The sequence below is a fragment of the Talaromyces proteolyticus genome (genome assembly GCF_021365285.1).
Source record: "Talaromyces proteolyticus strain PMI_201 chromosome Unknown BGW36scaffold_11, whole genome shotgun sequence".
Classification (NCBI taxonomy): domain Eukaryota; kingdom Fungi; phylum Ascomycota; class Eurotiomycetes; order Eurotiales; family Trichocomaceae; genus Talaromyces; species Talaromyces proteolyticus.
Genome location: NW_025764287.1, coordinates 522169 through 547541, shown reverse-complemented (window position 1 = coordinate 547541; position 25373 = coordinate 522169). Strand labels below are relative to the sequence as shown.

At 44.0% G+C, this 25373-nt stretch overlaps 9 protein-coding genes across 9 annotated transcripts; 3 read left to right on the top strand and 6 right to left on the bottom strand.

Annotated features, from left to right (window-relative positions):
- Positions 1-337: 337 nt before the first annotated feature.
- On the bottom strand, positions 338-1947 carry BGW36DRAFT_303717 (putative MFS hexose transporter; the record flags this gene model as incomplete). Its single annotated transcript, XM_046211906.1, has 2 exons — positions 338-1732; positions 1795-1947. The coding sequence occupies 2 exons, from the start codon at positions 1945-1947 to the stop codon at positions 338-340; spliced, it is 1548 nt and encodes a 515-aa protein (XP_046067986.1).
- A 482-nt stretch (positions 1948-2429) lies between these two features.
- BGW36DRAFT_348007 (putative beta-glucosidase) lies at positions 2430-4424 on the top strand. The gene is made up of 4 exons (XM_046213254.1): positions 2430-3148; positions 3215-3501; positions 3569-4065; positions 4124-4424. The coding sequence occupies exons 1-4, from the start codon at positions 2615-2617 to the stop codon at positions 4258-4260; spliced, it is 1455 nt and encodes a 484-aa protein (XP_046067985.1). The 5' UTR covers positions 2430-2614; the 3' UTR covers positions 4261-4424.
- Positions 4412-6540, bottom strand: BGW36DRAFT_419381 (uncharacterized protein; the record flags this gene model as incomplete). Its single annotated transcript, XM_046219455.1, has 3 exons — positions 4412-4614; positions 4683-6368; positions 6451-6540. 3 exons carry the CDS (start codon positions 6538-6540, stop codon positions 4453-4455), a joined length of 1938 nt encoding a protein of 645 aa, XP_046067984.1. The 3' UTR covers positions 4412-4452.
- Positions 6541-6889: 349 nt separating this feature from the next.
- Positions 6890-9261, top strand: BGW36DRAFT_326413 (putative GPI anchored protein). The gene is made up of 9 exons (XM_046212734.1): positions 6890-6915; positions 7021-7375; positions 7435-7685; positions 7748-7871; positions 7937-8204; positions 8279-8348; positions 8416-8687; positions 8746-8918; positions 8974-9261. Exons 2-9 carry the CDS (start codon positions 7076-7078, stop codon positions 9082-9084), a joined length of 1569 nt encoding a protein of 522 aa, XP_046067983.1. The 5' UTR covers positions 6890-6915; positions 7021-7075; the 3' UTR covers positions 9085-9261.
- A 400-nt stretch (positions 9262-9661) lies between these two features.
- Positions 9662-10977, bottom strand: BGW36DRAFT_303894 (putative chitinase 3 precursor; the record flags this gene model as incomplete). Its single annotated transcript, XM_046211924.1, has 2 exons — positions 9662-9757; positions 9832-10977. 2 exons carry the CDS (start codon positions 10975-10977, stop codon positions 9662-9664), a joined length of 1242 nt encoding a protein of 413 aa, XP_046067982.1.
- Positions 10978-15868: 4891 nt separating this feature from the next.
- Positions 15869-18539, top strand: BGW36DRAFT_386741 (uncharacterized protein). Its single transcript, XM_046217029.1, has 4 exons — positions 15869-16085; positions 16248-16776; positions 16827-17018; positions 17073-18539. Exons 1-4 carry the CDS (start codon positions 16012-16014, stop codon positions 18045-18047), a joined length of 1770 nt encoding a protein of 589 aa, XP_046067981.1. The 5' UTR covers positions 15869-16011; the 3' UTR covers positions 18048-18539.
- A 712-nt stretch (positions 18540-19251) lies between these two features.
- Positions 19252-20585, bottom strand: BGW36DRAFT_303334 (S-adenosyl-L-methionine-dependent methyltransferase; the record flags this gene model as incomplete). The annotated part of the gene is made up of 4 exons (XM_046211869.1): positions 19252-19702; positions 19798-19996; positions 20078-20095; positions 20168-20585. 4 exons carry the CDS (start codon positions 20583-20585, stop codon positions 19252-19254), a joined length of 1086 nt encoding a protein of 361 aa, XP_046067980.1.
- Positions 20586-22062: 1477 nt separating this feature from the next.
- Positions 22063-23242, bottom strand: BGW36DRAFT_303948 (putative monooxygenase; the record flags this gene model as incomplete). The annotated part of the gene is made up of 3 exons (XM_046211927.1): positions 22063-22355; positions 22424-23042; positions 23147-23242. 3 exons carry the CDS (start codon positions 23240-23242, stop codon positions 22063-22065), a joined length of 1008 nt encoding a protein of 335 aa, XP_046067979.1.
- A 586-nt stretch (positions 23243-23828) lies between these two features.
- On the bottom strand, positions 23829-25358 carry BGW36DRAFT_303266 (uncharacterized protein; the record flags this gene model as incomplete). The annotated part of the gene is made up of 1 exon (XM_046211862.1): positions 23829-25358. One exon carries the CDS (start codon positions 25356-25358, stop codon positions 23829-23831), a length of 1530 nt encoding a protein of 509 aa, XP_046067978.1.
- Positions 25359-25373: the final 15 nt, after the last annotated feature.

Here is a 25373-nt window from a genome sequence, read left to right as displayed (position 1 = left end):
CTATATAATGGCGTCTAGCTCTAACTAAAGTACCTGTTTGTACAGCCACGCTGCTATTTTACGGAAAACCCCCATTCTATTTGCAAGAGATCCAATTCCCTTTTAATAAATTCAATAACTAGCTCTGAATTATTTTCTCCACGTTCATATATATTAGAGTAACTTTTAACAGATTAATGAACTTACATATGTACTTGTGTATAATCAATCAACTAATGGAGTTACCTAGGTATACGTAATAATATATCCATATTCAATCATATTTGCAAGTTCATGAGCCCTTGATGTGAGAAATAAATACAGAAATACATACCTAACATCGCCTTGTTCAAATTTCTTATGGATTTACAGTCTCCTTGGCATATTCCACTAATTCAACTTGCTCTTTCTGCTGCGCAAGCTTCTCTGTCGTCCGAGATTTGGCTTCATCTCCCTCAAATAAGTAGATAAGCTCTTCTAGGGTCGGCCCAGAAGTCTCAACAAAGAAAAAATAAACCACTAAGAAGATTATAAGGACCCAAATGCAATAGTATATATAGAATTTCCATCCAATATTCTTCAAGGCAATCGGGTTGACATAGCTGCCAAAAATAGAAGATACCTGGATGGTGAGCAGGACGAAAGCCCACGCTTTGGCGCGCATCTGGAGAGTGACGACTTCAAGAGGATAAGTGACGATGAGATTTGTCCATGCAAGAGTGTAGAATGCCTGGAATGCAAATATGCACGCTAATACCAGCCGTCCAGCCGTGAGTGAATTATGCTCAAGATAGCGCTGGGCTGCAATCGTCCAAACCACAAATGTAATGACCACGCCGCCTGAGCCGGTAAGGAAGAAGAAGCGGCGGCGGAAGCGATCGATCATAATTGTAACGGCGATCGCGACGATGTACTGCCACAACGTGACCATCCCATTAACAAGGGTGATCTCATATTCAGTTTTTAAGCCCGTATCCTTCAAGATCTGAGTGAGATAGTTCGATACCAGAAGGTTACCAGAGCTCTGGCTGAACACTGCGGTAGCAAAGCATAGAAAAATACGCTTAAGATTGGGAACTGAAGAAAAGAAGTCCTTCCAGCTTAAATTGTTCTCAGCCTCAGCGTCGATTGCTTGCTGAATTTCATCGACCTCGAAAATTACCAATTCTGAATTAGGGTTGCATTCCCCATGATACTTGACCAGGATCTCACGAGCTTCTTGATGGCGACCTTTTGCAATCAGCCAACGAGGAGACTCTGGACAGAACCATATCAAACAGAACTGGTAAGCGGATGGGATAATTTGGATCAGAGTCGGAAGCCTCCAGGACCATTGACTGTTAATTCGATAGCAGCCAAAAGTCGCCCATGCGCCAATCACATACCCAAGGACGATTGACGTGTTGTAGAATGTAGTTATCTGGACACGCTCCTTGGGGTGAGAGAGTTCGGTAACCAGAACAGGAGCACCCATTTGGATCAACGAGGACCCAAAGCCAAGCACGATTTTGCCTCCAATATACATGTTCAAGGAAGTGGCAAAGAACTCGATGAACACGCCAATGATAATGACAACGGAACCCAATGAAGTCGGCAAGCGCCGTCCGAACTTATCGCTAATCCAGCTGAAGAAGATGAAGGGTATAACACCACCAATTGCATTGGAGGCTCCGAAAATCCCCAGCTTAGAGCCTTCAGGATGTCCAAACTGGTCTTGCCAAGATTGCAGAACCTGCATACCGTTTGTCATTGACTATTACCTACAGTTAGCAATTTGGTATATAAATAGTGTGAATATAGGATATCTCGACACACTCCGTCAATTCCCAGAGCAGCACTCGCTAATAAAGACGGGGTGAGTAGGAAGCATAGCAGTACACCATTCTTCCGGCGCCAGAATGGTGGCAGAGACTGCACATCAACTGTCGATGCAATGCCATCAGTGGTATGAGCAGCAGCAGGAGCCATGATGTGATTGGTTGTATGTATGAACAATATAGTAGAGGAACGAAGGAACCTTTGGGATATAGTGACGCACTGCCGAGAATGCACATGAAGATACAAGCTTTAGGCGACATCTACACGAACTATTTATAATAGAAGCCGTCAATCACTCATGGCCAAAATGATAAGAAGTAAATAGATGAGAAGTGAGAAATAAACGAAAAAGTTTATTTTCACTCTACCATCCTAGCATAGTAATAATGAAATTTCGTCGCGAGATTTCTATGCTTTGACCCCGGGCGTGCACCATGGACCCCGTGGGGATGGAGGGATTTTTCACCCAGGTCGATGAGCCAAACGGAGAATTGTACCAAAATCAACAACAAATCCACGTGGATTGAGATGCCGAGTCCAATCATATTCAAAATGTGGGAAATTAAATTGCGGCTAATCCTCCGTTTCGCCGTTTCTCCGTCCGGGGTCATTTCTTTAGGGTAGGTAAAATGCATCAACTGTGGTGGTTTCGATATTTTAGACCGTTTGCATAATTATTATAAAATTCAACTTAACTTCTTCGTATTTTATTTGATACTTCATATCAATCCAGTTCGATTTCCCGCTCTATTTCCTTGGTGGATTATAAGGCGTGCAAAAAGATTGAAGGGAATGGTAAAGACATTAAAGACCTTCGATGCCTTTTCCTACCCCCCTTCCCGCTGACTTCGAATGGGGGTTTGCCACAGCTTCGTACCAAATTGAAGGCGCAGTCAATGAAGATAACCGGGGGAGGTCAATCTGGGACACCTTTTGCCATTTGCAACCGACGCGCACCAAAGGGGCAAACGGAGATGTCGCGTGCGACCATTACCATCGCTATGAGGAAGATTTTGACCTCCTCAAAAAATACGGTGCAAAAGCATATCGCTTTTCCATCTCTTGGTCACGGATAATTCCATTAGGTGGAAGAGATGATCCGCTGAACGAGACAGGGATTGAGTTCTACAACACTCTCATTGACTCCTTGCTTGGGAGAGGTATTACTCCCTGGGTGACCCTCTATCATTGGGATTTACCACAGGCTCTGCATGATAGATATGGCGGGTGGCTGGATGTAGAAGAGTCGCAGAAGGACTTTGAGCGGTATGCTAAAATATGCTATGAAAGGTTCGGCGACAGAGTGAAGAACTGGATTACATTGAACGAACCATGGATCGTGTCAATTTTCGTGCGTATTACCCAATTGCAAATTCAATTCATCTAGTACTTCGCGAGATTCTTACATATTTCCTAGGGATATGCCACCGGCGGAAACGCGCCAGGACGGAGTAGCATTAATCCACAATCATTTCAAGGAAACACCGCGACTGAACCCTGGATCGTGGGCAGGGCTTTAATAATGAGTCACGCTCGAGCGGTTGCTCTATACAATAAACAATTTCGAGAGTCCCAAAAAGGCCAAATAGGAATCTCTCTCAATGGTGATTATTACGAGCCGTGGGACGACCAAGATACGCGGGACAAAGTTGCCGCAGAACGTCGCATGGAATTTCACATCGGATGGTTTGCTAATCCAATATTGTAAGTCAATTTATAGAATTAAGATACCTCAAATTTCTTTTGAGAAATTTTCTAACTGACTTTCTAGTTTGGCACGCGACTACCCGCCTTGCATGCGAGAGCAACTTGGTGAACGCCTTCCAATTTTCACGCCCTCAGACTTTTCTATACTTGAGAAGGCTAAAGTCGACTTTTATGGGATGAATTACTACACTTCCCAATTTGCTCGCCACCGAGACCAACCGGCACCGGAGACCGATTTCATTGGCAATATAGAAGAGTTGCAAGGTGACAAGAATGGCATCTCTGTTGGGGAGCCGAGTGGTGTTCATTGGCTTCGTTCCGCGCCACAGCTGTTCCGTAAACATCTAACTAGGATTTACCAGAAGTATGGAAAACCTATTTATGTGACAGAAAATGGATGTCCCTGTCCAGGAGAAGACGCAATGACTTGTGACGAATCTGTGAATGATTCGTATCGAATTCGTTATTTCGAAGACCACCTTGAAGCTATCGCTTTGGCCAACAACGAAGATGGTACCCATATCAAGGGCTATTTTGCATGGTCATTGTTGGATAATTTAGGTAGAATAATCTTCCCCTAGCAATGAGCTTTAGGTTAGCTAATTTCATGATTACACAGAATGGTCCGATGGCTATGGTGTTAGGTTTGGTGTTACTTTCACGGATTACGTTACACTGAAAAGAACTCCAAAGAAGTCGGCGATGCTTTTGCAGCATATTTTCCACGAGCGAATGAACTTGCCGACAGCATCTTAGTCCCAAGTGGTATAGCAATGTGCTTCATTCTGAGAATTGCCGAAAATAGCCTAATAGATGAAGTTCCGATATTTCATGGTTGAATATCTCTTCTAATACATTAGATGAATCTGTTTGGTATTACTTTTAAATTGTTTTTATCGATATTATAGTGGTTTTCTGAGCCTTCTTTATATTATATATAGATCAATCTCATAGAGGCCTTCGCAATGTGTCAGATGCCTTTGAGTCAAGTCTTGTTAAAATATCAAGTAAAACAGAGAGATCTTTGCGTGCTCTACCTGCGAGTGGAGAGTTCTCATGTTGATCAATTATTTCAAGTAGACTCGCTCCTATAAGTCTGATTTTTTCAACCTGTGTGGATTGTTTTAGAATGCATATTCGGGAAATTTGTCATTATGTAGATTGAGTGAGATACTTACGCAGGGCTCTCCGTTCACTTGTAAAGACCAGAATGGTGCTTCGCGAATTACACGCAATAAATCACGAGCTATCTCAGTTTTCCGCAACAGTGACATGTCGACGTTTCCGCTCCGCGGGTTGCAACTGTCGAGCTCTTCCAACTTTTGAGTGACTACCATTTTCAGACAATGAAGTGACACATGAATATTGGTCCATTGGATAAGATACTGCCTATAAATACCATTCGAAAGGTGTTCGTTGTTCGTTCTTAGGTTATCCTGCGAAGCCGCCAAAATATCTGCCTGTAAGTAATGAGGCAACTTGTCTATTGAGGTCATAAACTGAACATATAATCGGTCTAGACGATGCCACTCTTCAGGTGTCATATCGATCTTTGGAATAGTAGTAGGCTCTTTCTGATTGACTAGCAGACGCATCTCAAGAATCAAGTCAGATGCTGTTTTCCAAAGACACACATTAGCGTTGAAACCCGCAATGAAATTTTTCTGGGTTGAAATATCTGTTGACAAAGTTCCGGATTCTATCTGCATATTGTCCTCGATTCCCGTAGGATAAACCGTTGTTATACCGGATTCAAAGGAGAATTTATGCATGGTAATCGGACGATTATTCAAAATAGCCGCAGATTTGTCTCCGATATAAAGTATCCAGAACGCCCGTCTGCGAAGTTCTGCTTCAAGTGGTGGTAGGACCTGGAGTGATTTTTCATCGTTCATTTGCATTTCTTGAGCTAAGCGAGTAGCCTCTCCAAATATGTGCCAGGAAAGCCGTGGTTTTCCAGAGGCATGTACGCAATTGGAGTGAAGGTACCGAACAGCGACAGAGTTGGCAGTTGGATATTCAAGGTCTGTCTCAAGATAACTAGCCAGGCAGTCGCGGGACGCATGGAGGAATGTCTCCGCAATAGACTCGCCTTCTGGGAAGATCTCTTGAGGAAGAAGAAAGGCCGCCTCCGCACAAACGGCTGTAATGAGCGTAAATGTGGCGTCGGGCCAGATATCTGGCGGTTTAAAGCTATCTTCACGTGGTAATATACTGCCATTGCTTGAAAATCCTGCTTCACCAGTCCATGTCTCAGACATGCCGATTCGATCGGTATTGCTTGAAGAATGGCCCAAGTGAACAAAAAAGTTTAGTCCATCCCGAAGACTTGGTTCATGAACAAGCGGTATTAGTGGGAATAGGTATTCAAAGAACAGGCTAAAACATTTATTGACAACAAGGTCTAGATTCAACAATGGATCTCGTAGATGGAGACTACTCGACAGCCTATGCCATCGCCGTGTGGCCGAAATGGCTCTCTTTGACGAGCATTCCGAAAGAGGTGTCCCTATTGTATGGGCTGTCTGTGGAGATAGGGCCGAGTCAAGGGCTAATCTTCCAGTTTCCCAGGTTGTTGGGCTTGGTATTGGTATGGTTAGTCTTGGGGGGTCCAGATCAGGAATTAGATAATCAGTCGGGGCAGGCCTTGACGGCGTTACCGTATCAGAACAACTGGATGAATTACGGCCAGGAGATGTATTATGCCCGTCGATTTGATGTGTTTTTACAATTGGGGCATTATTCGCGGCGTGGCGACTGCGAGTTGTCTTTGGTCCTCTTTTAGCGACAGGCAAATCAAAGGTGCACCGTACGCCAGACAGCCGGCACTTTGTACAGACAAGTGAGGAGTCAATGTTTATGCACTATTTATCTTGATTAGTCCGGTTGGCAATATTGGTCTAAGAGGTGTTGGCCTATCCAGGAGCATAAAGCCTGTCCGCCTACCTTCGCTTTCTTCCGTCGACATCGATCGCATGCCCTAGTTGATGGGCGACGAGGAGATAAAGCCAGAATTGGAGCTGTCTCGGCCGCCATCATATCTCCATATGATCAACGGTAGGTCCCAGTTTCGGAGAAATTGTGAATGTGTTGACAGCCGCCAGGGGTTTGCTGCTGGTCAAATAACATTCATACTGAATAGTGGTGTGCGCGGAGTAAATGCTCAACTCAAAAACTCTCCGGGGCGGGAGTTTTGCGGGCCGAGTTCCCTTGTATCATTATATGATTGGACAGGCCGCCAGTTTCTCCGCCTGTCTTGACGGAGAAATAAAATCATAAAATCATGAATCATTCGTGAATGAATGATCGGCAGTGCGAAGGAGCTGAGCGTCTGTGGAGAATGAAATTTCGTGCCAGCATTTGGAGATCTGACCATCTGCCGTTTCTTGTTCTCCAGATTTTCTACCAGAGGTATTGATCATCGCTTTATTTTCTAGAATGCGGGGATTCTGTAGATGGTGGCACCGTCGATTGGAGCCAAATGGTATAAATAAATGATAACATCAAGCACGCCAGGGGAAATAAGCGATTTTCAATTATTACACTTTGAGACAACGAGTATCTATCCAACATGGGCTTCGGCAGCATCTCGTCACTTGCTCTATTCGGGGCAATCCTCACCAGCGGTCATCCCATGTTGTCTGCTCAAACTATCGAGCCACCTTGCCGTTTTGCACTTCAATACACCCAGGAACAGGTTCTAAATGATACGAGTACTTTCATCAACGACCTGCTATACTGGGAGGGCAAATTCCATCAAAACAACGTCTCGTATAATAATGCCAATGGTATGTCTTACGACGGCACCAACATTGACTGGACCACTGGAGAGAGAACGGTCAAGCATCCGTTCAGTGCAGCAAGCAAAGAGGTAGAATCCCCTGCTTTGGCTTGCCGTTTCAGAACCCAGAGGTTAACAGCTTAGCACAGTCTCTGCAGGTTATGCTTTATACTCATGCGGTCGCTGGATCCCCTGAAGCCGCCCGGTTTCTCTCACCCAAGAACCCTTCTGCCGCCCCCGAAATCGCGACATCTATAATGAAAACTAAGTTGGAAACATACCTTCGATTCAACGAAACCTATCCCGGATTTGGAGGATTTCTACCTTGGTTCGTATCTGATGCTCAAGATCTCTCACCGACATGGGACTGGGTAAACCGTGTTCCTGGATTAGACAATGGGTACGTAGAACCTAGGATGAACTCTTGACACCAGACAATGAAATTAATTTCATATTGAAAAGAGAGCTTCTCTGGGCCGTATACGGCTTCATCCAATCGCTGGAAAATACCGAAAATAAATCTTATCAGCAGCTTGCAAGTGACTGGCAGATATGGATGGATTATACCAAGACTACGGCGGCAAAGGTATCATAATGCGGTTTGGATTCGAATTTGTTGCAAAGTTTTTCCACTAATGGATTGCACAATAGATCTTTTACAAAGGCAACGGGAAAGTCTGCGCGGTTACAGATATTAAAAACCAGTCACTTCCTGTTAACGACGCTAAACAAACGTATACCTGTGAAGGAACTGGCACGCTCAACGATCCGTACGAGGGTGAACTTTTCACTTTCTGGCTACAGCTTTTTGCAGGCCTGTCTGAAGACGACAAGAGTGCACTCTCGGAAGTTAAAAAGCCTCAGTTGATGAGTGTCGACTATCACATGGGTAAACTTGGGCCTATCACGGTTCAAAAAGGTTAGGAATTTCGAGCTCACCCCCAAAATACATGAAACCTAAAGTGGATAAGATTTTTCTTACAAAGTAACCAGGATATTGGTTCTCCAGTCATGAGACCTGGAAGGTGATGGAAATGCCCTACTACGATATTGATATTATTCGGTAAGTTATCCTATCGATTCTAAAATATTTATCAAATTCTGTACAACAAAATCTGACAAAATACCAGACGAGTCTATCAGAATGCAGAGCGTGTTCGCACGTGCAACTCAGTTTCGACCAAGGTTCCTGGAATGTTTGCGTCTGTCAATAATTCCACCGACCCAGAGACTGGTGATGTGATCGGTTATATATCTAACGCCGGAATCCCTTCTATTTCAAATCAGACAGTGCAAGAATTAGATGTCATCACTCCTTACAGCGTTTTCCCGACGATTCTATTCAACAAATCAGTTGGTCTTGCTTGGTGGAGAAATATGGCCATCGCCAAGAAAATGCAAAGTAAGACTAAATCACCGTCTGATGTTAAATCGGTAATGGTGACAATTAACTCTCCTAGATATGTATGGAAGTACTGAATCCACGCGGGTGGATGGAACGCTCATCTCCGCTTTAGTCACTTGGGACAGCAAGATTACAACGGTTATTGCTATCTTGGGAGGCGTTACGGATTTCGTTCGTCAGAAGATGAAGGCAGATAATATTTATGACGAATTCATTAATACCGCCCAGGTAATACTTCGTATTTTTCCCATTAATAGACGCACTGACAAATATGTGCGAGCAGGATGCCTACTCCAGTGTATTCAATAATCTCAAGGGAGAGAATATAGATTTTTGTCTGCCCGAAGAGACAGTCAACGACTCTATTTTGACTGATTTTACTCTTTGCAATTAGGGCAATGCACCTAAGCTGGCCAATAACTACTTTAGGACAACATAGGGTATTCGCTCACTTCAAAAGAATTGAAACGGGCTTGAGTTTGAATTTAATGTACTACGCTATATATTTTGTACAAAAGAAGTTTTCAAGCTCATCGCCTTCGATTCTATACTAGATACAGGTTAAAGTGGAAAACATATGACTACCATACTGTTTGTTTAAGAGATTTTTCAATTTTGGGGTCTCATTCCACAAATATCTGCAAGATGTGTAAACCAACTTTCTCCCGCGCAGATAATTCGACTAGTGTGGAGACATAGACCTCAGAAACGTCCTGTTTTGTCGCTGTATTGACTAACATGTCTTTCATGATCTACTTTCAACATGAATACTTGACACTGTAAGGACAAAGAAACCATAAGATCATCAACCTAAAAATGCCTAGTACGTAGAAGCAGCGACCTAGCTAGCCAAAGCCAAACACCAGAGGTCTTGAAGGAAAGGGGAGCAACAATAAAAAATGTCCAGAGGTAATAAAGATATAAATTTTCACCTTCCAGGTGCGTGTAACCCTCTATTATTAAGATGCCGTCTATGCCGCTTGACATGATGACCACCAGTCACTTCCTTTGACGCACACATATGGCGATTGACACACGGTTGAGCCCGTATAGCCTTCACCTCCACACTGTATCACAGGTTAGGTTTATTAAATACTTGTCACAGAAAAAGTGCGTATTTGAGGAAAGCCAGTTAACTTACCTGGCCATATTCTGGAACAGGGGTACCCGTTGCCGTTGTTGAGCCTGTACTGCTAGAGGTGGAAAATGTAGGAGTAGGAGCGACTGGAGTCAGTGATGGAGTGAGGGTGAAGCCATCGGAACCACAGGGCGAGCCGGTTAATAAGATACTGTCGGCTTCTTGTGCATAAGTACAGCCGTTATTGACGTTGGAGTCCGAAAAACCCGCACTCCACATCATGATACCGCCAAATTGAGAGTAGGTATCTACTGAGCTGACAATAGTAGCTAGCTGGTCTGGGGTCGCATAATAAACTTCTCCACTTGTGCCCCCATTTGCAGCTAGAGGCGCGGCAGGCACTCCAATGAACAGTGCAGCACCCGAAGAAGGTGTGCCAGCGATAAAAGATTCCCAGTCATCATAATTAAAGGCGGCGTCTCCATTGATTCCAAGAGCACAAGGGTATGTGTAGTTGTTATTGTTATAAAACTGTGGCCAAATATAGTCGAATTGGGAATTCTGAATGATAATTCCCATATTGGGTTCTGGAAGAGGACATTGAGGTGCTCCAGATATGTAATACTTGTTGACTGTATCAGTAGCGAAATTAGATCGAAGGGTCGAAATCATATATTGATAGTATTGATTATTTCCATTGCTATTGTTCTCAATGTCAAAGTCGAAGCCATTCACGATGGCATCACCAAATGGCCTGGACACACTCGAATTTGCAGAGTTTCCATAGGCATCCCAGAGATATTGCCCGATTGCTTCTGCCTCAGACTGCGAAGTAACAGTGTACCCACCATTCCCACCCCCTAATGACAAGAGGACTTTTACACCAGCCTTCTGGCAATCAGTTATCGAGGCCGCGACACTTTCACAGCTTTGCGAAGTGCCTGATGTCGCGAGCACAGTACACGTCTGACCAAATCCCCCTCCTGGCACTGTATTTCCATTGCCAAACTCATATAAAAAGCCCAACACAAGCACATCGATACCCTGACTAGCTGTGCAATAAGCGGACAGGTCGGTGTTTTCAATGGAACCACCGCCGTTTTGTCCCCAGTAAACAACATTCTGACCACCTGGGGAGCTACGCCGTGGGAGAGATACAGGATTTGTCAAGACTATGCTAGGAAGGATACCGATGCTGAAACCCAGCATAGATAATACACCGAAGGAATTCATTTTGAACACAGTGTAGATGTGGTATAGGAAGTAAGAAGCAAATGATTTTTTATCCAACTTATGGGATTGTATTTCTTCTCAAAAAAGGAATGTGGAAAGACACGAGTCGAAAAGCCAGTAAAAGGAACCAGCCTATTGAAAGCACATAGTAAAGAGCAACCGGATGTAGAAGAGGATACTAGGTACCTTTATAGCCGCTGGTACAATGGTGCAAGTCCTCTTTTATTTTCATGTTATCAACCACGCCAAATAATCAATTGACGCGGGGACGCGTAATCTGAATGGCACAGTAGTATACCTGTGCTTTTACTAGATGAATTCGGTTTTATAGAACGAAATGCCACAAAAGGCCTAAACAAAATAAGCTAATAGAAAATGAAGACTCCAGAGGTCACGACAGTTTCTCGGGTTTCCAGATTCAAATGTTTTCACTTCCTATCGTTATATTGTTAGCAATGCAACGTCACTTGAAATTCTCCTCAACGTACATATATACGTTATATATAGTATGCCCAGATAGGGTTTAGCCACATTGCCAGATAACATTTGAAACTAATTACTTCAAAGAATAATTAGCTAAATGTAAAAATGATAGCAGAATTTCAGTTCCAGGGCAACTCCATATTTTCTTGACAGATGGCAGCGTAACAATGCGAAATTATGTGGCGTTCGCACCAGTGAAGATTGAATAAAGGAGGCGTCGGCAATTACGATAGCGCATGCTTCAAGGTTACAGCAGGGTGAAAAGCGCTCACATGAGCAATGATGAACGATGTTACCCAAGAAAATCTATTCAGATGGCTATCAGGGTGGCTTTTCACCTCTCAAGTCGCAAATTATACATGGCCTACTCCAATACACGGTCACGGACCTAGTTGATGAATGGGAACAATTCTCTACGTCCTTCAATGTTTAATTGTTATTAATGATTAGATAACTTTGATGCGCATGATGGGGCATTTGGATGCCCCACATGACCTGCATTAGTGGGTTGGTCAGGGGAATGCAGCATACTTTATCTAATTTTGTTGGATACAAAAACATTTGACCTCATATACAGGCCCAGGCTCTACCTAAACTGTACATTTAGATGTAACGTTTCTTAGGCTCTGGTATTTTCTCGATTGCATCATCCCTGTGGTTTTATTTTCCGCAAAAAATATGCCTCGACTGGATCAGTGCCTATATAATGGTAGGCTGTTGTGCTACCAACCAGTTGCAAATGTCGGAGAACAGTCGAACTTGCAAACATAGGATTATTGTACCGAGTACGAGTGAGAAGTCAAGAGCTAGAAACAAGCTTTATTATCCGATCTAAGCCTTCTTGGCAGCACTTTCTATCAAATCGATCCTACCGAGATGCTTGGGTAACATTGAATATTTCAAGGACATTCTTAGCCCTATCAGTAGTACAGTACCACCAATCACTCCTACAAGAAAACCATCGGATTTTATAATATCCATCAAAAGAATAGTGAATACATATCATACTTCTAGCACGTCCTTAGGTGTCTCATCATTACGAGTCTTATAAACTAGCCGCAGCAAATAGCCAGCATATTATCATACGTAGTAAAATTTAAAACATTGGTATATTTCTAATTGGGGATTTATGAATTCTCAAGTACATCAAAACGTGAAACAATGTTACAAAAGTACACTATCCAACACTAGTCCAAGAAAGGAATGATCTACACTGCGATTAGTATAGCGACGAGCTCGCAGTTTTAAATATAACACATTGTGGACAAACAGCATCACATGACCGAAGTACACTAGGAAACTGAGAGAATTAGCAAGGCAATCATACTTGAATTAATATAGCACTTCAATGGATCTCTCCTACTCTAGTTGTATTATACGCCTCATACCTTCAGCAACTCTTAGTATATTGTTACTAGTTACCCTCAGTAATCTCTGTGTAGTTCAACCATCGTATCATATCTCGGCATAACCAGTGACAACTAAAATTGACCCAGGTCCATGAAATACCCTGCGCTTCAACTGTTTCTTTCCGGGCATATTAACTAGTCTGTAAGTTTACGCCATATCTCATTCTGTTACTAAGGATCCCATAGAGCGCCGCTCACTCTGCCATCAAATAAAATGGCAATGTTGAAAGTGATTCTAGGTGGTTAGGTCGGTGGAATTGGGCATATCCTTCTTATTTGCATTTTAAGTCACAGCCCTCGTAAACGGGGGTATTTGTTCACTAAGCCGCAAGGTTCCTATGGTGATAAGTGTCGCATGATAATCTATACTTTTAATGCTCTGGAATTCTTTATCTAAAACAAAACTTATTTGGTGATTCTAATCTATATTATTCTGTGTGTCGTGAGGGAAAGTGACTTGGGATTAGGCTAGGGTACATGCGAGGCTGTTGGAAGCCAATGGTGTACAAAAAGGGTCACCTCGAACGAAGTGTATCAGTTGACAGTCCGCGAACGGGTCAATGAAATCCTGCACTACTGCTATAATAAATCCTCGTCATATATAGAAAGCTACAAAGTCATCTTAAAATATGTATTAAGGTAGCCATCTTCAAAGCGTTAATTACACTAACATTTCTATATACATATACCCTATTCTTTGCGCCTATATAATAGTGGACAAGCTAGAGAAGAACTAACATGTATAGAATGTGTTCAGAGAGGTACAAGGTTACACTGCATGCCTAAGATTAGGTTAGGTGGAACTTGGGCAAACCCGTCACAGATCACAAAGCTCACATCATCATTAAAGGAGACAGTGGTGTCAAAGTCATTTGAACCACTGTTTCTTGCTATATCAATTGACATCTTACTACATTATAATAACACTCATAGTAAATAGGATATCTCTACGATTACATAGAGATGTCCTAGAAGATTGCCCTATGAATAGAATATGACATTTGTGGAGAATAATTGAATGTAGCGTTACTAAATAATAAGATAACCCGGATATTATGATAAAGCTAGTATAGCTTATAATGAGATAAATAAAGACCATTTAATACACAAAGATGACTATCAATATGCCAATAATTATAGAAAACTCACATTGTATGTCTAATACCCGATGCTAAGTACGTCAGTATACATATTGTTTTCTCCAAGTGGTAGGCATGGAGGTGATTGACAGTGAGGAATCTTAGTCGCCTTTCAGCGGGTGATTGACAGTCAGATTAACGAACGAATATTTCAGCACTTGACTTAGTCATCACTACTTGGCTAACTTACTTAGCATGCTCCGCCGGGGAGCTTTTAGTCGTCGGGCGGTCCTGAACTATGCAGTGAGACGGATTTAAATTAGACTTTGGAATGCAGCATTGGTACGTAAATACTATGCCAAAAGTAGAACCATTTCTTATAGAATACTGGGATCTTTAAATCTCAAATACACGAGTCACTGTTTCCCATAAACAACACGTTGCTGTATATAATATGTGACTGCAGGTGCACAACCATATGCTAGTGATGAAAGCATGTAGAATTAATTATGTGTGTAAATCATCTATTGGGTAAGGATAGTTGAACTTCTCAACTTCTGTGTGCTTGAAAAGATAGTGACGAAGCGGGCCGAAAAGGGTCATTGTTGGCTGTTATCATAAGGGGCCCGCCGAAAACGAATTTTCAATTTCCACGGCTAAAGTTGTAATGGCTCTTGTGTTTTAACTATCGTATGGTGTAAAATATTGAATCTATCTTAGTGGTGTTGTCTATATTATTTGAAATAATGGATGTAATTGAAACTATCACGAATTCTTTTAAACAGTGCAACTATCGCCTTTAGCGATACGACCGAAAATTGTATCCTCCAGGTTTGTTTCCCTCATTTCAAGCCCAGAAAATCCCAGTCAAAAAGAAGCACACTCGTGTTCAAGATCATTGCTTTCAGTCAAAACCCACCATACCGTCCATCCATTCTGCGGTATGCACTGGCTGGGAAGATTATTATTATTACTATTATTATCGCTATATGTGTTATTTGGCATAGAGTGCAACGTGGACTGTATAGTTGTCTAGAATCACTAGTGGCTAAACCTTTTTCCCTTAATATATAATGTATTGCCATCTAAAATAAGGAGAATTGAGTTTTCCGCAGAGAATGCTGTCTTGATGATTTCTGCTCTAAAAACTTGAAGCTTTGATATCCTAGCCTTATATGAAGGTAAATTGATCCTTATCAATTTTACAATTGACCGCCGACTGGGCCGGTGAGTGACCGGATGCTGATGGTTATCCTTTGGTGTACAGGAAAGGTGTGGAGCGAATATTTTTCTGATATGGTTTAGAATATTCTACTTTTCCATGCGATCGCTGCTGAAGTTTCCATGATCCGCCCGAAGAGCTGCCAAACTGAGATGAAAAAGGAACTCGCCAAGACTTTTGATAGCAACGGCGATAGTACATTGAGCCACCTACCTCATCAGGTTGGCGAGCTGTTCAAAGTAACCATCTTATCAATAGCTGGTCTGGAGTCAAGATCATCTTATAGACCTTGGTAACAATCTCAGAGATGAATATAAATTGCCGTTTCATGGCTTCAATGAATTTCGGTGGACTACCACTTACATCTGAATACAAGTCTTGATTTGATAGACTATACAGGAACCGACATGACCAATTTCAATTAGATTACAATCATGGCCATTGGCTATACTCTTGGGATAATTGCTATTGTACAGGATAAGGAGTGAGGGATTTTGTCGCAGTGTATGTATAGCCCTCTAATAAGCATATTTTATAAAACGAGGGAGATTTCATTTATTCTGATAAGAATTTGAAGATTTTTCAATTTTCTTAAATACTTTTAATTTCTAGTAATTTATAAGCAAATCGAAGTCTCATGTCAAGAGTGGGTCTAAACGGTACATTTCCCCGCACTACGCTGTATATGAAGTAGCGTGTTAGAGCACATGCCGAAATTGCCTTTGCACTTTGCGCGATCAGATAAAGGCGATCAGCACTCATAAGCAATGCGTTGGTACGTTGACCTCTCTATATAATTAACTGCCCTACTAGCACCATGCCCCGCTCTATCTCTGGGGAGCTGCAACGAGCGCCCCAACCCAAGACCAAGTCCGGCTGTTTGACGTGCAAGTGAGTTTCCTCTTCCTGTTCAAACGAAACATTCAAGTTGCGTCGAATGTCAAAGTATAGTAATATCTGACAACTGACGGCCGAATTATTTCAGGAGTAAGATTCCCGAACGATGCTCTGGGACTCTGAAAACCCGCTAAGCTGTTTCTCGGCGGTAGAAAGACGAGTGAAATGCGATGAAGCCAAACCCAACTGCCTGCGGTGCTCTTCAACTGGTCGAAAATGCGACGGCTACCAAAAATCTAGTCCACGGTCTCTATTTAGGGATTACCAGCTTCCATTATATTCTCTTCCTGGCCTAGTACGCTCAGAAAACGACCGTGAAACTAGATCATTTCAATACTTCTATGAACGAACTGTTCCTTCTTTGGCAGGATATTGCGGGTCCGCGTTTTGGAACCGGCTCGTGTTACAAGTCAGTCAACATGAGAAGTCTGTGTGGCATGCTTTGGTGGCGCTAGGCGCGTTACATGAGAATTTTGAAAAGAACGAAGACGGTCCAGCAACGCAGCTCATTCGGCAGACTCAAGATTCCTTTGCGATACAAGAGTACGTAGCTGCAATACGAGCTCTTCTTAATGTGTCGGATAATTTGGATTTTAATCCTTCTACTCCTGCATTTACGAGTTCTGCTATGAATCTGACCGTGGATGTGTGCTTGGTTTCTTGCATCTTATTCGTTTGTTTCGAGGTAAATCCCACGATTCTTTGTGTAAAGCATGGCTTATAAAGGCCATATAGATTCTTTCAGGACACTATGTGTCCGCCATCAATCATATCCGCAGTGGCATGAAGATTCTTAGAGAGGCATATTACGATCCGCGCTCCGGCACATATCGACATCCTCTCCTTAAACCATCCACAGTGACGAAGTTAGAAATGGAGACTTTGCGAAGCATGTTTTTTCGTCTTCAAAGTCAAACATTAACTTTAGTAGGTCACCAGCAAGTGTTCATTACCTCAATGAAGGTACTAACGGCTCCATAGACTCGTATAGAAACCGATAAGCCACTTTATAACATCATAGAGCAGCCCAGTCTTGTCCAGATAGAAATACCAGAATGTTTTTCCTCTATCGCTGAAGCTCGCGACATTTTCGAGAATTACGGTTGCCTATGCTCACATGAGTATCACATTGCCGTGGGCAAGTTATCATCGGCCAAAGCAGCCCATGTTTCGGATTATCTAATTCAGAAGTACACATTGATAATTAATAAGTGGACAGCAGCTCTAGACCGATTCGAACAGTCCCGGGGGCATAACTTGACTACAAAAGAGCAGGTGGGCCTAAAGATCTTACGAATGTATCGACTCCAAACAATTATAACACTCGCGTCCGGCCAGTCTGAGAATTCCAACTCATTTAATTGGGACCAGTATAATTCATTATTTGAGGGAATCATATCATTAGCTGCGTCAATAGCCGGGACTAGATTTGACACGGATTCTACATTCTCGACAAATCTGTTAGAGAAAGGCGAAGGATTTTATCTCAAGCCGTCCTTTACTCTCGATAATGGCATAATCGCACCGCTCTACGACACTGCCGTTCTTTGTCGCGACCCAATCATCCGTCGCAAAGCTGTTCATATTCTGCGTTCAGTGTCCCGTCAAGAAGGCGTCTTCAATAGCCACGTCAGTGCAATGGCTGCCGAGAAGGTCATCGCTATAGAAGAAGCTGCGGCTTCCAGGCTTAGTTCTGACTATCACGACAGCATTTTATCTTTAACAACAATCGTCTCGGACATGAATCTAGAGCAGCAAGATCATCAAATCACGAAATCTTCTGATGTGCCTAAAAACGTCCGCCTTACGTATGCGTATCCGACAGTTGACACTACCAAAAGGGAATTCTTCTTGACTATTGGTCAAGAGGAAATGAGAAAACGGAAAATGCATATCGACATTCCTTTTCCAGCAGCGACAGCCGTAGTGGATATTGAATTTAAATCTATTCAATGAGCACTTACATATCAAGCTATATGTGACAATCCTTAGATGGTAAATCAGAAGCAGATACAATATACTATCGTTAGGTAATGATATGCATCTATGATTCTCATATGCATTTTAAGTGGAACGTGTTTCTAGCGCACTCGAAGCGAACCTGGTCACACTCAATTTTATAAGAATGGGGGGCCATGGTTGCCACTCAGTTACTTGGCTCATATGACCAGCTGATGGCTGCGTTGAACGTCCTGTATTTCAACCGCATGGGCATTTAATACAGATCGAAGCATTTGAGCGACATGTGTAAATGTCTGTTATCATTGATATATTACCAGGCTCAAAGAATATCCGTGTGCGAGTTTCGAATTGACTGGATAGATGATCAATCACTCAATGTTCATGTCTCAGATAGGTTTCTTCGATCCAAAGAACTAACATTTGACCAGTAGCATTGGTTAATCACACGAGCTTTCAATTGATGCATGTATTCTTTCTAGATTAACACTGAAGATAATCAATTCTTGGTCTAGCGACCAATTGCTACTGATGTTAAACTGCTTTTACTGCCTGAATATCTAAATACACACAAGAAACGCGAATAATTAGCAAGAACATCTGAAAAGCCTCGTCCACATATGTACAGGATGAACTTCATGATCTTGTTCTTTTGTGACAGAGGAATGACAGATTCACACTCATCGCCAAGCGAGTACGTGCCAGCCAAGAGCGAGGAAACTTTTGACTTTCTCAAAAACGGTAAATATTGTTTCTGTCAATTTCTGAATCTTTGTTCCTTTCCTTCAGCCTGTGAATGAATCTAATGTCATTTAAGGCTGCTGTCAAGGCGATTTCAGGCCAGCAAAGTACATGGCATGGGCTCTGAGCAAATACTCCACATACTACCAAGGATCGCCACAAGGGATCTTGTGGATAAATTGAAGAACGTATTCTTGGACCGCTCAGGACGGGGCTGGACCCTGTGGCTTCAAATCGGCCGAAGTACAACGTGTTTGAAGCATCATCTTATAAATCCTTTCAAATGGCGTATACTTCGACAAGCCTTCTCGGATCCCATGCCTGAAGTGTATAAAGTATTGACACATAAATTTCGTACTTGTCACTGCAAATGAAAATCGTTGAAATACATACCAGCAAGCACGGCCGCATCTCAAAAAGGATAATTAAATGTAGGATTTTAATACATCGACAAGAAGCTTCAACCACTTGGCTTCTGGGCAATCCAAAAGTAGTAGTTGAAATACCGATGGACTTTGGAGTCCTCCAGAGCCTTTCTAGCAAAGGCAAGGGTCACTTGACTTTCCGCTTGCGACAATCCCAGAGCCTCAAAAGGTCGCCCAGCCAAAGCAGGCATCAAATCGAGCACAGCTATTTTCTGGTAAAGGCCAATAAGTCGGAGAGTTTTGTTCTTCGCCCACACGCCGATCGGAACCTTTTTGACGATACACCGAATATTCTGGAATCCAGCTTCAAGGAGCATAGGCTCCAAATGTTTAGGAAGAGTGACATTCATACCGAATTTTCCGAAAGCCTGTCCAGCCAAATCGTACATATGTTTAACGGGATCATCGTCGCGCATTGTGTTGTCGTCGCACATAGGCTGTGCGTTGAGTTCCTGCAGCTCGATCCATCCTTCGGGTCTCAAGCTCCTTAATAAAGCAAAATCCGAATCAGTAATCCTCAAGGGAGGCACTTCAGAGAAGACCGATGGAAGGGAAAACGGGGAAGATTTAGGGTCACCCACTCGTAAGCGTGTTGTAAGACCGTTTGGACGTCTTTCAGAATAATGACCATGAATCTAAAGTGAACGAAATCACAATCAGTTGCCAACCAGTCCTTTTCGCAATCGTCAATCAAGAAATCGACATTTGGAGGGACCCAGGTTGGCTGGATGGGAGATAGATCGATACCACGCACATGAGCGCTCGGATATCGGTCACCAGCTGGTATTAACAATGTTACCCATTGAGCTTCGTAAGAGGGGCTGAATTTTTGAAATCGTGTCATAACTTGGGATGACTAACCATCAATAGCCCATATCCCTGTTACGCAGAGACAAACATGTCAGTGACCTTTTCTATGTAAATTTTCTTGGGCTCGAGGATTCTGCCCACCCGTTCCGGTGCCAATATCCAAAATGTTCTGAGGACTATCGCCAATAGGCGCGTGGAACAGCTCCCCGTCCATCAGTTCCAGCATCATGGCATGTTTCATGTCCTCTCTGTCCTGCTCGTTGTCGTCGTTGGGGATTGGGTACCGGCCATTCTTAAAGCACTGATAGCGACGGCCGTGCTCGTAGGTATGCGCGTAAATAGTCGAAATCGCACTCGCGGATCCGTCCGACCTTGTCTCCCAGCCTTCGTTGACGTCGAATTCGTCTTCCTCGCCAGGTTCACTGGCGGGTTCGATTGGCGTGGAGACAACGGCTTCTAATGCCACCGAGCCCGCTGTTGCTGCTGTACTGTCAGCAGGGTCAGTAGGCTTGGCCGTTGTGACTGCTACGGGGGCTGTTGCTGCATCCGTAGCACCCATAATATAGACCATAAAACGACGGTTTGTGTTCCTTGCGATGGTAGAGCAAATCTTCCGTCGGATAAAGAACCAGTGAGTGAAAGACACAGCTGAGAAACATGGTTTCTAAATTCCGAGGCTTGACACAGTCCCCTTAATAATACCGGCTACCTTGCTGCAAACCCTGAACCCACTGCAAGTGGCGCCGAGTGCCAATAGCAAGATCCCCGGCAACATTGCTAGAGCTTAGCGACAGGACGAGCGGTCGAAATGGAGGGGAAAGACCCAAGGGCAAGGGTTGTGCGCCACAGCCCCCCCACATGATGCTCTATACCGTGTAGTCGTACAACTATTTTCACCTGGCAGATAGGAGCTCAGCTCATATCTCAGCTCCTATCACACCACTGGTTTCCAACCTCTCCACGCCGGCTCCCGCGATAAGGAAATCCTAGGCATGTTGGAAATGGAAACTGCTGGAACTTGGATGTAGCATGCTGGTTTCCACTGCCCATTAATGCTTGCTCAGTAATGCTGATGTTCCACTGTGCCTCCCCGAGCCGAGCCGTGTACGCTCTAATAAATGCACTAGTCATCGTATCAAGCTTCCCCGGCCACTCAATAACCTGTATCCTAGCGATTCCCGCGCATGGGACCCACCTGACGCGGACTCGGCGTGCCTTAACATAGCCCTTAAGTGTGTGAGTGCATGCACCTTGACGAGACACAAATCAGCCGAGTCAGGGTTCGTAAGTGCGAATAGGACTGACAGGGTGGGCATTGACTCGCTACTCGATCATTACTGAGTCGCTACACATGAAAGACGACACTACAGAGTACGGACAATATCTCGTGATCGGGGTTAACACCCACAATAATGTCAGATATTGAGTGGATGTGATACGTCACAAATATCTATTAAGCCATTATTAAGCGCTGTACTCCGTAGCAGCCTGGGTTAGCACCTTCAACGCTACTATCTGAGAGTTAATTATGCAAATATTATTGGTCCGTGTTGTTATTTTATCATGCAGGCGCCGCCGAACATGCTTACAAAATAGGGTCTAGACCACGGATGTTTTAGCAAAGAAAAGAACAGGTGTTTCTAATCGCCATAATACCGAAAATATACGGACAAAGCATGCGATCTATTCATAACCCCGATTCTCGCGGCTAGGCGGATCGCCCGTGGCCCTGTCGTGCCATGAGCATCTTTCCTACCGTCTCAAGGTTCATGCTAAGCTCAGCTTCTTGAAGAGACTGCTTGACTGCCTTGGCTGTTCTCTCAATCATTTCCGTATCATATGCACTCATTATCTCGGTTTTATATCCCAAGGCTCCCTCATTTGAGTCTTTGACTTTGAGAAGGGCATCGACATAGTTGCTGGCATCGGTAATGGCGTGCTGGAATCCCTGGCCGCGGTCTTTATTTTTAATGATCATCAGCCCAGTCTCAAATCGCACAAGTTTGGCACTTTAACATATCAATACAAATGTGTCATTAATACCTACAAATTAACATCGGGTGAGCTGCATCTCCGGCTAGAGTCACCCTTCCGGCGTAGTTGTCGTATGGAACTGGAATCCAATACTTCATCTCATCGATATAGCATTCGCTATCAGGCGGAGTCCAATTAATAATGGACTGAAACGGCTCACACAGACCCTCTGTTGTTTGTTTGATATATTCCACGGTATTGTCTATCTTGGGCAGATCGGCCAAGCTTCCACGCCAGATTTTGGTCCAGAATGTTGTCCATGTACTCATGTCCTGTTCATCTTCGACGGACAGTACTGTTAATGCGACATAGTTCAGCCATCGGATTTGCGACTTTATAGGCGTGGGAAAAGATTAAACGTACCACCACAGCCTGCCACGGCTTCCATTCCCAACGTAATCGCCGCAACAGGATGCGCCTTAACCACTGCTTCAACCTTTGACGCGTCACGGTATTCAGTGATACCCGTTGCAAACATAAAACCAGATAATTGAGGTTCGGCGTCTTTATCGCACAAAAGGAGCTGGCGTACTTTGGATGATGCGCCATCCGTTCCGAGAGCATAATCTGCTAATTCCGACTGCCCGTCTGCGAACGTTAGCTGCACTGGGGATCTTGCAGGATTGCCACTCTGATCGACATCATCGAATGGAAACGATATGTTGCTAAGGGTTTTCCCCCATTTGATGTCTAGCCCTTGTGCAAGCACTCTACGTAGTCGTTGACGGGATACCCGCCGTGACCCAGGAAGCGGGCTCTTGAAAAGAATGTCGCCCGTGATACCATTGTAGCAGGGTAAGCACTCGACTTCATCGTTGAATGTGAGATGGGGATTGCAGATTGCCCCTGGAAGCGCCTTTATAACCTCTTCTGGTAGCAATTTCTCGAATGTCGGCATAGCCCAGTGTAGAAGGATGGTCCAGTCGCGGAGGCGAGTATCAATGCTGGTTTCACTGTCAAAAACAGACACCTTGAAACCGTTCTTTACTAGTAACACGATTGATTCACAGCTTATGTCAGTGTTTTGGGCTCAATTGGCATGTTGTGTTTAGATGTCCCAGGTAACAGGTGAGATGCTAGACTTACCTTCGTTAGGCCGTGTGCAACCAGCAAGCCAGTCAGCCCCGCCCCAATAATAGCCACTTTGGCTGAAGATTTGTCACTTTGTGCATCAACGGCCATGTTTGGTAATAGTTCTATGCCTGCATTGGGAATTTCACTGGGTTTATAAGTCAAGAACTGCGCTTGCAAGAAAAGAAACAAGCGGTGTCCAGAAAAGCAGTTGCTGAACTTCGTTTAGACTTCAGTCCCACCCCGACTTTGCCTGCTAAATCATTAGCCTCCTGTTAGCATGAAGTACTGCCCCACCATGATGCAATTGCAACTGATAATCTCAGACAAGTCTGAGTGTATTTCGAGAGATTGAATTTCTTTCTTTAGCTTGTTGTCATAAAGCAATGTCGAAAAGCGATGCACACCGGTTCCCCGAGAACCCCGGGTTTATTTTAGTAGCGATTGATTTTATGGTTTACGAATTTGGACGATTTCGGTATGGAGTTGAAGCGTAATTCGCTGCGAACATTCTTAACAATATCATTGTAATTTTTGCACCCTCAGCCCTAATACGTCATGGCCGTCGGTCTAACACTGGCAGCCTAATATCAGCCCGAAAGAGAGACCAAATTTAGGTGGTACGATCTTCTCAAAATTCGCCTGTTTGCAGTTCTTTTCCTTGACAGTCACGGAAGCTCGGGTTTCAGTTGATTAATCAATTATGCTTGTTGGTTTTGCCAGAAATTAATGATGTCTGTGTTTGTTCAACTTGACCGAGAACGCTGTCGATTACGTCCTGGATGAAAGGATGCCAGCCATCATCCAGTAAGCTCATAATAGAGGTCATAAGCCTCACCGCTCTGCCCTCGAAATACCAGCATTTTTCTAGCCTTTTCAATATAATGCAATAATGAGCAAGCAATAACAATGCACCAGGGTGGCGCTCGTACAAAAGGTCCATATACTCTGACTCAATCCGCATTGGCCATGAGCCAAGGATATTCCACGTCGTAACAAAAGATGCCATGCCTTCAGTGTTCGTGTAGGCAAGCGACTGAGCCAGGGAAATGGCAGCATTGCGATATATTGAAACAATTTCCGACGACCAGGACGAGTCGTTAGGGATAAATGAAAGAAAATGCTCTAAATAAGGGAGGTCAGTGTCGTAAAGACCCAGTTCGATGTCCCACGCAGCTGCTAAAGCGCTGACAGGCCCAGATTCAACCCTGTCCCAAACGTTACATAACATTGAACAGCCCACACGAATGAAGTGTAGCCACTGCGGGATTATCAGACGTTTCCCACTCTCGCCGTCGTTGTGATCGTCAACGAGCAGTAGCGACTGGTTTGAGACATCTGAGTCAGTTGCAAAGGAGTAAACAACCAGCAAATAGGCAAATGTGACAATAGCATCGCAATTATCCTCAGTCGGATAATCAATAGCGGAGCGAAACAAAGGCAGAGCAATATCCTGGTGAGCACATGCAAGGAAGTTGTAGTATTGTCGACGGGGAGGGTGAATATGGGCTAGATGTAGGGCCGTACAGGCAAGAACACCATGAAGCAGAAACGAAGACTCATATGCAAGTTTTGGGACGACATTGAGCCAGATTCTTTTCGTCTGTACATTGGTTACAAAGCTCTTATAAGCATCATCGAAGTAATGCTCCAGGATGGCCACATCCGTTTGATGCAACTTGTATTTTTTCTGCATCTTCTCTACAGATAAGAATGATGAACTTGTGCTGCAGCCATAACCAAGCTGCCTGGTCAATGGGGTAGCAGTCTCCTGGTGGTCAGAGGTACACGGCCAGGTAAAATAACGCAGGAAGTTACCCCGGAAAAAGGACTGCAGGGGAACAGCCGTCCAGTCTCGAGAAGGGTCGCCTTTGCGCGAGTGTTGGGCTGGCCAGTGGCTCTGCATCCGCTTGAGCGAAACGCAGAGATAGCCACAGCGTGGGGCTTCGCATTGCCATCCCTGTTCCACAGACAAGAGTGGTACGGGAAAGTCTGGAGCACGCGGCGGTGAGACGCTTTCCGGTCTCTTTAAAGAGAACCTGCTTGCATACGCAATGAAGGGGCGTCGGAAGCCGCGGTAAATGCGATGGATTTCTTTGAGATGACGCGAAATAGCTGCTGGCTGCACAGCATAGTGGCAGGAGGTGCAGATCAGGACCTCGTGGACTGGGGAGTAGTGGAATAGCTCGTGGGGGAGACACGTAGGGCCGATGGCAGTGACACCCATGCTTCATGGACAGCC

Bases quoted from the DNA above. Each gene is read 5' to 3' on its own strand.
- BGW36DRAFT_326413 (XM_046212734.1), top strand. From the start codon at position 7,076: ATGGGCTTCGGCAGCATCTCGTCACTTGCTCTATTCGGGGCAATCCTC. The intron at 7,872-7,936 runs GTATCATAATGC...ATTGCACAATAG, and splicing joins CCAAGACTACGGCGGCAAAG to ATCTTTTACAAAGGCAACGG. The intron at 8,919-8,973 runs GTAATACTTCGT...ATGTGCGAGCAG, and splicing joins AATTCATTAATACCGCCCAG to GATGCCTACTCCAGTGTATT.
- BGW36DRAFT_348007 (XM_046213254.1), top strand. From the start codon at position 2,615: ATGCCTTTTCCTACCCCCCTTCCCGCTGACTTCGAATGGGGGTTTGCC. The intron at 3,149-3,214 runs GTGCGTATTACC...CATATTTCCTAG, and splicing joins CATGGATCGTGTCAATTTTC to GGATATGCCACCGGCGGAAA. The intron at 3,502-3,568 runs GTAAGTCAATTT...CTGACTTTCTAG, and splicing joins TGGTTTGCTAATCCAATATT to TTTGGCACGCGACTACCCGC.
- BGW36DRAFT_386741 (XM_046217029.1), top strand. From the start codon at position 16,012: ATGCCCCGCTCTATCTCTGGGGAGCTGCAACGAGCGCCCCAACCCAAG. The intron at 16,777-16,826 runs GTAAATCCCACG...AAGGCCATATAG, and splicing joins TCTTATTCGTTTGTTTCGAG to ATTCTTTCAGGACACTATGT. The intron at 17,019-17,072 runs GTAGGTCACCAG...ACGGCTCCATAG, and splicing joins AAAGTCAAACATTAACTTTA to ACTCGTATAGAAACCGATAA.